The sequence below is a fragment of the Pagrus major genome, chromosome 13 (genome assembly GCF_040436345.1).
Source record: "Pagrus major chromosome 13, Pma_NU_1.0".
NCBI classification, from domain to species: domain Eukaryota; kingdom Metazoa; phylum Chordata; class Actinopteri; order Spariformes; family Sparidae; genus Pagrus; species Pagrus major.
Window position 1 is genome coordinate 6,654,894 of NC_133227.1, and position 10,833 is coordinate 6,665,726.

A 10,833-nucleotide genomic window follows, 5' to 3' on the forward strand; every position below is an offset into this window, starting at 1 on the left:
AGCGGAGGGATGGCACAGTGACAAGCACACTCGACCAAGGGGGGATGCCTGCCTGAGCACCGGAGCTAAGCACTGGATATCTCGACTGATGTTTACCATGTTACAGGAGATGAGAGAGCAGGATTGTGCAGTAGTAGCCGGGTGTGTGCGTGGCGGGGCAGAATGAGTGCTGCTGCAGGGACATGGACGTGCCATTAGAGGACGGGGACAGCTGTGGCATTCCCTGGGCGAGACACTGACGCAGTGGGAGGAACGTTTGGGTTCCTCTCGTCGTTCCAGCCCCAGCCTAACCATGAGAGTGGCCCTCCTGGCCTTCAGACTGATGTGCTTGGCCTGGTTCTGGCCTGTCACCCAGCTCAGCAGCAGCCATTTCCCAAACAAGAGGAGACACAAGGAGATGTACGTCGGAGAGAACACCAAACAGAAGCACGGAGGGTGAGCTAAAGTGGGATTTCTCATATGATGTGTAATTGTGGAGCTTTTGCTGTTAAAATTTAGGGGGGGTTTTGGCACCTGGCAGCTTTATTTTGAGTCTTTTCTGTGTGCTACTTTACAATATCATCACATATATGGTTGGAAAGGTGAGAGCAGGTGATAGGGTCATGTGAGGTGAAAGGTGATTGTGACTGAATTTCCCTTTCAAGAAAAAACGATATTGAATTTATTACAGTCTGATCACTTAGTAATGGAAAATGACAAATTACATCATTTTTGGTTCACGTTAATCACTTCAAGAGGATTTCAAGGAAGACAGCTGGTCCCTAGAATAAAACCCAACTCAGGTGCAAGGTCACCTCATGAGACGGATACAAGAGAGGCCTCAATATCTCCGTCTGACCCAGTTACAACCATGTTAGATCAGTGCCAATACCCTGAAAGTAAAAAAAAATCCCTTTCATTTCATTTAGACTGAGGCCTTCACATCTAATCAAGAGTGCTAAAGTCCAATTAACCATCGCTAACTCCCTCGACCAGATGTCAGTCGTGCTTTAAGTGTGTGTCCGTGTGTTAGAAAGAGGAAGATGAAGCCACAGCGAGAGTTTCTATGCCAGCTGTTATTTGTTCTCTTTGGTCTTCAGACGGGTGGATCTAAAGATGAAAAAGATGGACAGCACCAAGTCTATGCTAATAAAGTCTGAGCAGCTGCTTCGGATTGAAGACCATGACTTTGCAATGAGGCCGGGCTTTGGAGGTAAAAAAAAACCCAAAACACACCTGATCTAACTATCTGTCTGTTTAATTTTACCTCTCCTCTCTCTGTTTTATTTTTCCTCATTATTTTGCATAACCATGTGCTCTCCTGGCTCCCTCAGTAAGGTTAATGTAGGTTACTGTGCTGTCTTTGGTATTACGCCTGCCAAAAAAAAAACCCCTTAGTGACCTAGATTGTCTGCCGTGTGAGACAATGACTGCAGCCAGTAGTACAGATAAAATAATCTGAACCGCGTACCTAATTCTGTGGGGGAGGACAAAAGCCTGCTGTTAGAGGATATACACTGCCTCAAAGCACAGGGTTGGATTTTTGTTTTTAATTTGAGTATACAAGAAAAATTGAATATTCATCAAAAATTTAGAGTCAAGTCACAATCCTTTCCAATTTCACCTCGAAGTCAACTTAAAGGCTCCTTTTCTCGGGTCAGTAAGGGTTGTGGTCTCAACAAGTGGTTGTGTGGCTGAATTGGAAGCTGTGAATGCAGCTCAGTAACAGTCCTGTCTGAGAACAAACCTGACTCCAGGTGAGTCTTAACTCTTATCTGCTGTTTAGTTACAGTAAGACAAGTTACACCATATGACACCGGAAGTATTCAGTCTTATATAAAAACCTTTACATAAAGTGTCTACAGACACATTGTGAGGGTGTTGTCCTGTCAGCAGTTGACTGTTGAAGACTTCCTGCATTGCTGTGTCACATTCACCTCATTTATCATTTTGTTTTCTTTGTCAACAGTAAGGTCTTGCAAAACCAGCAGTGATGACTGAGTGTTTTGAAATGTTTGCACCTTTATGAACTCTCATTCTAGTTCCAAACTCATATCAATATATCCATCTGCTTCAGACAATAATTAGTTTTGTGGATACCTTTCAATCTACCTGTCAAACAGCTCGTTTTGTTTAAAATGACAGATGTAATGGAGGTGAAGAGTAAACATTTACTTCCAATTAGTCTGAAAACTCTTGACCATTGAGATCTTTCTGTTAATTAGGGTACCAATACCTTAAACATTAAAAAATTTTTTTAAATTACAGCAAATTTACATATTGGATTCTCCACAAAAAGTTTGTGTTGAGAGCCTCTACTTTAATTCTCAAGTATTATTATTATTTTCAGAAAAAAGTTCAAGTGAAAATAAAAGACTTAAGATTATATTCTATATTATATTAAAAAAAACAACAACATTATGTTCAGAGACTTTTCAAGGACTTTCCGGCTGACCAAACCCTTTACAGCAGCTCACAGACAACAATTAAAAAGAGAGAAAGGCTTGATTGTGTGAACACCTCTCAGAAACAAAACATAGCCTATTTATGTTAATTTAAAACAAAAAACTATCCAAATTTCTATTTGTGTACAAAATATATAAAAATCAACCACTTTCAGTGAAGTATTTTGAGAATCTGGGGGAGATCCGGTGATGTACTGACCCTGTTTGAGATGACGGTGTCTGAATCATGAATGTAATAGACGCTCATGGTCAGATTGTTTCATAAAGCCTTTTGACTTATAGTTGATCTCTTTTCTCAGGATTGGGTTTAAAGTCTGTTGATACCCGAAAATGTCATGCCAGTCAAAGAATTGAAAGAGTGTCGGTGACCTAACGCTGTAAAAAAAACAAAAAAAAAAATTGAACAGGACCTCCAGAGCCCTCGCTGGCCTGATATAATCCCTCCTACCTCACTACTCCATTGTTATGGTAGACTGACGGTTCTGAGTGCTTACCTTCATTAGATAATGGCACAGAGGGAACGGGATGTTTGCAGCACACATCATACGTTTACAGCATTCTGCCCCTGGACGATGACATAAGCATATTTATGTCAACATACAATATGGTGGCAATAATAAATAAAGCGTTTAACATTTCAATTTCATGAGCAAAAGTTTGGGTTTAGTCATGCAGACTGCTACGCTGGTTTAAGTGCAAGTTGAACCTCTTTGGCTTTTCTTCTTCTTCTTTGTTCTGTCTTATCTGACACATGCAACACAGCCACACACAGCCTCTCCCTCTGACCCCTTCTGTACATTTTCTCACAGTACTTGTGAACTAAAATACTCACTGATAGGACTGTAAGTGTCAGTGATTGTTCGCCTTAATGCATGCTGGGAAAGGCTTTAAACAGGCAGTTAAACAAACATAAGCTAATGAATTAATGGGTGTTTTGTTAGTCAACTTGGGTTGTAGACTAGGTAACATGCAAGATATTTATATCCATGTAGGTTGTTGTAGTGAGCCAGAGTTACTCCCACAGGCCAGATTTCACAAGTACATTAAAATCAGCTTTGGATCTTTCGCTGTCTAATGCTGAAAGACTTTGTTAGTGTTTTTCCTTCACTAAAGCTGAACCCTAACGTTAGACATTATATAACTGTTCTCAATCTATACGGTCTCATCAGGGGAGTTTAATGCAGATTATGTCAGCAGTACAATTCACTGTCTTCTGAAAGCATATGTGTATAAACCCTTCAAGTAGTTTGTGGCATCTTATTTATGCCGTCTGAGAGAGCAGCTGACCTGTAGTGCAGTTTTTAGAGTTTTGTACTCTTCACTAGATTTTTTTAAATTAAGTTTTGAATTTTTGTACCCGAGTCAGTTTAGTTTCACACTGCTTGTAGAAATTATGGTAAAAAACTGTCAAATAGCAACAGTAAAAGACAATAAAATAGAAAAGAGTATTGTATATACCGATACATTCAGTTACCCTAAATCAGTCAAATAGTACTTAACTTAAATTTGTACAGTCATCATATGTAGAATTTTACTGTGAATATATTAAAAATAGGTAAAATTCATGGCAAAATACCACAATGTCTAATACAGCTATATTGGGTTTATCACTGAAATAGACTGTAATTAGATTTACAGAATATATGCTGATTTTAAAATGTTAAAATTACTGTAAACAAGTTTATATTATAGTTGTTATTTCAAAAGCAAATTACGGTAAACAAGTTTACAATATTCTGTTTTTCACTGTAATTCACTGTGAACAAAACAGTTCTCAACTGTGAAATTTACAGTTGCCCCCCAAAAAAGCATACCGTAATATCTAATACATTTTGTCACCGTATTTTTACGTTTACATTTTTGCAACCACAGCTGCTGGTATTTTAGCGTAAATAATACTTAATTCTTTTTTTTTTTCACAGTGCAGTTAGTTTCCCTAGTGGGAACAGCTCACAAATGTTTGGCACACTTGAGTTTTAGGGGGTTCTTGATAAAAGGTATAACAATAAAACAGAACACTTTGTGATAAATTTTAACAAATTGAAGACAAAAACTTAAGACATTTTCTGCATATTTTGATTTTATTTTCACAAGTACACAATATCATTTCATTTGTTTTTCCTTTCTGTTTCTCAGTCAACTACTATCTTTTTTTTACAAATTGTTTTAGTTGTTGGTTTAGTTTTAACGCTGGTGACGTCGCTGTAGAGATGAGGATGAGGATTACTGCTTCACCTGAGGGGTTGTGTATGAACTACATCTGTCAGTTGTGTCTAACTTATGAAATTATGCGACTTTACCATATTCATTAAAACATGATATGTGTGCATCTCTAAGCTGAGTCATGGTTAAGAACTAACATGATGCCGGGTTAATCACTTTCATTTACATTTTGCCTCTGTCATCTGTAAAATGTGGCTTATATCTTATAGCTCAGCAGTGGGATTTAGACATATAGATAATCTGTGGCAGATGTGCTGACAGATGATTCATGGAGGAAGTGATCCAGCTGTTGGTTAAAGCTGATGCATTACAACATCTGACCTTTTGCAGGTTCAGCTATTCCTGTTGGCATCGACGTTCAGGTGGAGAGCATTGACAGCATATCTGAAGTAAACATGGTACGTGCTGCTAGGATCTCTGTTGTCTAACCGCTATATAGTTTCTCCTTTCAATGTTTGCTTGAGCACCACTGTTTTGTTTGTTTTCCAGGACTTCACCATGACTTTGTACCTGAGGCATTACTGGCAGGACGATCGCCTGGCCTTCCCCTCCAGCAGCAACAAGAGTCGGACCTTCGATGCACGTCTTGTGAAGAAGATTTGGGTTCCTGACGTGTTCTTTGTCCACTCTAAGCGTTCTTTTATCCATGACACAACCATGGAGAACATCATGCTGAGGGTTTATCCTGATGGTAATATTCTCTACAGTGTCAGGTAAAAACTAAAACATTGAATTTGCCCTCATGTCCCAATATCTGCATCACTTTGAAGACATCATAATGTTAATCTGGGATCTGATCTGGCAAAATTGGATTAATTTACTCTGACTCATGTCTGTTACACAGCATCTAGCTAGAGTTTGCTAGTCATACCAGCACAAGAATCGCAGGAACAAAAGTTCAGTGGTAAACACAAGTTTTTGATACTCGCACAAGTAAAAAGCTAACGTTAGGCTATAAACAAACTACATCGCAGTCACAGGACTTCAACACCACCACAACTGAGCTTCCACTACACTATACTATACACACTTTACCATAAATATATCAATCTACTTGTTGGAAAATTAGAGTTAGAATAGTTTGCAACTAAAGTCCACTGATAACAATGGACTTGTGAGTAGATGACTCTCAATGATCAGCATAATGTTGTTTAATGTCCATGACAACTTCTGCAGATGTTGATTCTTTTAATCCTAATATTGACATAAGTTGATCACAAGTTGCTATTATCATTATTATTTAGAAACAGCCTCAGAATTTAACTTCAGATCAACGTTTTTGATCACACTATTTACAGAACCAGCTTTTATAAACTCAAAGGAATAGACTTCCCTGATGATACTGGTAAAGTGAGCATTAACCTGATCAGATCATTTCTACTTAGTCTAGCTTTAGATTTAAATGTGCATATTAATCTAATTCAATGAACCACGATTTAAATATTTAAAATGCTTTGAAAAGGATGTCAACCAAGATATTAACCGTCCATTGGACTGTTACTGTGAGGTTTAATGAGAGGAATATGAGAGGGTGGCCGGTAAGCTTTCAGACTACATTCATCATATCCATTTCAGCCACAGATGTCCATTATATGGCTTCATCCCTAACAGCTTGCTGCAGCCACAGTGCCTGTCAGACAGTTTTGCTTTAAACTCCATTTGACATCTTACAGTTACATTTTCTGTGAATGCTCTCGCTGATGCTGAATTATTGCTTGATTTATGTTGGCGTCTCTTTAACTGTGAGCTGTGTTTTAGGATCACTGTGACTGCACTTTGCTCGATGGACTTCAGCAGTTTCCCACTGGACACACAGAACTGCTCTCTGGAGCTGGAGAGCTGTGAGTATCAAACTACAGATGGGACAGTGCTTTTCTGTGGACGCCTGAAAGCAGTTTTTAAGAGGAATTACGCTCATTTTGTTGCATTAAACATCCAAAATCCACTTTACATAATGTGCTTGCTTGACATGTTTTGATGAAAAAACATGTTACACAACCTTTGCACTGAGTTGTAATTTAAAGGCACTGGCTGGTGACGCCGCAGAGCTCACTGAATTATTAAACAGAACCCATGTTGCAGGTCAGAACCACTAGTGGATATTTTTTGAGTTGTGTACTGATGGGATGAAAACACCCACTGTAGAGCTCACAGTGCACAGTAACCATTACCATCTTATTTTAGCATGGAGTGAATAAATCCTAATCCTCAACCGGGTCAATCTGTGTCCGTTATACATGTCAGTCTCTCTGGTGCAGGATTTAGTCTGGATTCTTTTTTCATTCTGTTCCGCGCTGAACTCGAAGTTGATGATAAATGACGATAGAGACTGCTTTAATGTAGAGTTTGGGGATTTTTGTATTTCTGTATTTCTATTTCTGATTACATGGATAAAGCATGGATCCTGGTCTCAGAGGGGAGTCGGGAGTCCCATTTCTGTGCGCTCTCTCCTCCACTCTGAGAAAAACATCCATGACTCTTCAAAGAGAGGCAACATGTGAAGGTGTCATCTCCCCTCCATCCTTCTTCCCTAACCCACCCTTCTCCCCTCTCTTGAAGATGCTTACAATGAGAACGACCTAATGCTCTACTGGAAGAACGGGAACGATTCATTAAGGACTGACGAGATCGTGCTCTCGCAGTTTTTTATTGAAGACTTCCAGCCTTCCTTTGGGCTTGCCTTCTACAGCAGTACTGGTATGTGAGGTTTGAGCTTTGGGGCTCTCTGAGCTGTACCCGGTTTTGGGAACAACCAGAGAGCTCCTGATTTTATATAAAAACCCTACTGTTTCAGATGTTTATGTTTTTTCACATCTGCTGGTAGCTACAGTAAACACTAGTTTATGGTAGTCTGAGGTTCATGAGTGCAAATAAATTGATGACCTCTCCTCCACCTCAATGAATCAACTCTGACTGTCTCTTTGCTGTAACACATTAACACTGTAGGTCCCTTTAAAGGAATAATTCGACATTTTAGGAAATACAACCCAATCACCAGAATAAATGTTGACACGTTTCTGCAAACTACGGATATTTTGAAACCGTACATTTCTTTTTGTCGCAACTTTACATTTCTTTAGGTTTCTATTTTATGTTGGGACATTACTGTGCTTATGGTCTGGTTAGGTTTAGGCACAAAACCTGCTTGGTTAGGGTTAGTAAATGATCATATTTTGGCTTCAAATATCTGTATTGGTCGCAATAAATATGGCAAGAAATTGACGTGAGGCCTCCTTAAAAAATGTCCAGTGGTGTCACACTTAGAAATGTTGAAACACCTATGACTCCACCACCACCCCCAACACCTCCTGATATGAAAGCCATTAACATGTAAAGTAAAAGTGATATGGCATGTATTATAGAAATGTAAATATGGTATGTAGACCTATGACACACACAAATTTGAACTGTGGTTTGCAGAAACCCACATGGGTAACTGCCAACATTTCATGCTGGTGAATAAGCTGGGGAAATGCGCTAATTGGCAATCTTGATAAGAGTTGAATAAGAAGATTGACAGCACTCTTATATCTCTCAATATGAAGCTAGCAGCTGGTTACCTTAGCTTAGCATCACAAATTGGGGTAGGGGTACACAGTTAGCCTGACTTTGTCCTAAGGTAACAAAATCCAACTATCAGCATCTCTAAAGCTTGGCAATTAGCACTCTATTTTTGTCACCTCCGGAGAGAGTCTAGGTTGTTGTTTCCCCTTGTTTTAAAGTCTTTAAACGAAGCTAAGCTAAACTGACCTAGGCAGCTCATATTCAAAGGGAACATATGAGAGTGGTGTCACATTTTCTCATTTAATTCATGGCAAGAAAGTGAATAAGGTCAGTTTCCAAAATGTTGAACTTTTCCTTTAAACACTGTACTTAACAGAAGTGAAGCAGAAATAGGCTACTGATTCCCGGAAATGTGATGATAGATAGAGATAAAGAGCAATACCTGAGTGTGTGTCATCATGTCCCTTTTTACGGAATTAAAATGTGAAGTAATATCGCTTTATTATTCAAACAGTCTAGAGTTGTACGGCTGGGCCCAGTCTTTTTCTACTGTCACATTTCCAGTGTGAGAAAGACAGCTAGGAACGGGGCCAGGGAGATTTTCTTCTCAGTGTGAAATAATCTTGTGGGGATGTATAAGCGCCAAGGGGTTGTTATATAACTTCAGCTCGAGACAGATCCGCCTGAGAAAAAGATTACTCAAGGTTCTTACTGTAGATCCATCTTGTACATTCTTAGATTCACAACTTACACAATCCTGTGCAGGTTCTGGTGCATCAATTCTGCACAGTGATTGTCTTGTGTTCTGCTTCCACTCACCCCGCCTGCTCCACCTCCACTTTCTGTCCATTTATCTCTGTTTCAGGTTGGTACAATCGGCTCTACATAAACTTCATTCTCAGGAGGCATATCTTCTTCTTCATGCTTCAGACCTACTTCCCCACCATGCTGATGGTGATGCTGTCCTGGGTGTCTTTTTGGATAGACAGGAGGGCCGTGCCTGCCCGTGTCTCTCTGGGTACTGAGACCACATGTTAATATGACCATTTACCTTGCAGTAAACAAAACACTAGTTCAAGTCTAGCTGCTCTGCTGCTTTCTGGTGCGCATCAAAAATACAATATGAAATTTACCTACAAATAAACTGTAATTTTCCCAGAGACTCTATGGTAACATGACCCCACGTTACGAATACGAGTATACTCGAAAACTGCAATTGCATTAGGTATCATATTCATGTGTAGACGTTGTACCATACAATTTGGATATTTAATTGATGCTATGCTGATTGGATACCAAACCACTGAGTACGGTGGTGTTTCTGATCTGCATTTTCCGCCCTATGTACCCAGAACTTTTTGTCCCGGGAACAATTTTTCAAGACACAAGGAAGAAATGTTCCTTCAGCGCTTTGTTGTCTGTGTAAAGACGTGAAGATTCTACACATTTGTTCATTGACGTATGAATGAGTGACAGTTGTTTTTACACAACACTTTTAGGCACAGCTATGCAACAATAATGTAATTGGTTGTCATAAATCCATCTGTCTAATGGTTTCTCCTGTCACGCCATGTTAATGTGTCAAAGCAGAGTTATGGCTGCTGATTTTTAAAAATGGTGGCAGAAATATAACGCTGCAAGTGCTTGACCAATCAGAAATGTTCAGCACTGCAAGCCCCACCCCTGAAGTTCCCATACTTTTGTGTTATGTGCGAGGCAACATATTTAATACTCATCATCTGTTGTACTGGTTCTGTATGCAGGCATCACCACGGTTCTGACCATGTCCACCATCATCACTGGTGTTTCAGCCTCTATGCCACAGGTGTCTTACGTCAAAGCCGTAGACATCTACTTATGGGCAAGCTTCCTGTTTGTCTTTCTGTCTGTCATCGAGTACGCCGCTGTCAACTATTTCACCACAGTGGAGGAGATGAAGAAGCTCAAGAGGGCGAAGGTCACTCATATTGAGCTTTTTGTGGCCGCAAATTTCTCCTTAAATCCCATGTGACTTGTGTGACCCACAGAAAATTCATTCCTGCCATCTGGAGCGTGCTGACCTCAAAGCCTAACTCTCGTCTCCTCCCTCTGTCGCTGCAGGTCCCCAACTCCTACAATGCCACCCAGGCTATGGCGTTCGACGGCTGTTTCCACGACAATGAAATCGACCTGACTTCTTTCCCAGAGGCCTCCAGCACCCCGAATACAGAGAGGAACACCCAGTCTCGAAACTCCACTGTCTCCGGACCCACAGAAGGCACCAGGCTACGCCGAAAACACCCTGTAATACAAAACCTCAGCTTCATCATGAGCAACAGCTACATGATCGACTCCTACTCCAGAGTCATATTTCCCATGGCATACCTGCTCTTCAACATCATTTACTGGAGTATGTATGCATAGTACATAAACTATGCATCAGAACAAACAGGATTAATTTTTGACTTTTCACCACTATACAGTGTAACACCAACAGGCTGCAATAAGCTCAAGTTTGCACAGAGTCTGCTGATGAGCGTAGATATCTTCTCTCCAAGAAGTATTCGGCTGTAACTTGAAGGAAATTTGAGATCAGCTGTTGCATTGAATGACTGCTTTTTTTTGCAGATGTTGATGTGTATTTTTGGCATGCCTGTTTTATAAGAGAAGTTTTAATCAAACA

The 10,833-nt window shown here is 40.0% G+C and overlaps 1 protein-coding gene across 1 annotated transcript; it reads left to right on the forward strand.

Moving 5' to 3' along the window:
• Window positions 1-292: 292 nt before the first annotated feature.
• gabrr3a (gamma-aminobutyric acid type A receptor subunit rho3a) lies at window positions 293-10,574 on the forward strand. The gene is made up of 9 exons (XM_073479810.1): window positions 293-435; window positions 1,080-1,192; window positions 4,998-5,065; window positions 5,157-5,380; window positions 6,426-6,508; window positions 7,227-7,364; window positions 9,037-9,189; window positions 9,935-10,128; window positions 10,272-10,574. The coding sequence occupies exons 1-9, from the start codon at window positions 293-295 to the stop codon at window positions 10,572-10,574; spliced, it is 1,419 nt and encodes a 472-aa protein (XP_073335911.1).
• Window positions 10,575-10,833: the final 259 nt, after the last annotated feature.

Excerpts from the sequence above, each read along its gene's own strand:
- gabrr3a (XM_073479810.1), top strand. The coding sequence starts at position 293 with ATGAGAGTGGCCCTCCTGGCCTTCAGACTGATGTGCTTGGCCTGGTTC. Across the intron at positions 7,365-9,036 it reads TGCCTTCTACAGCAGTACTG|GTTGGTACAATCGGCTCTAC; the intron begins GTATGTGAGGTT and ends TCTCTGTTTCAG. Across the intron at positions 9,190-9,934 it reads GCCTGCCCGTGTCTCTCTGG|GCATCACCACGGTTCTGACC; the intron begins GTACTGAGACCA and ends TTCTGTATGCAG.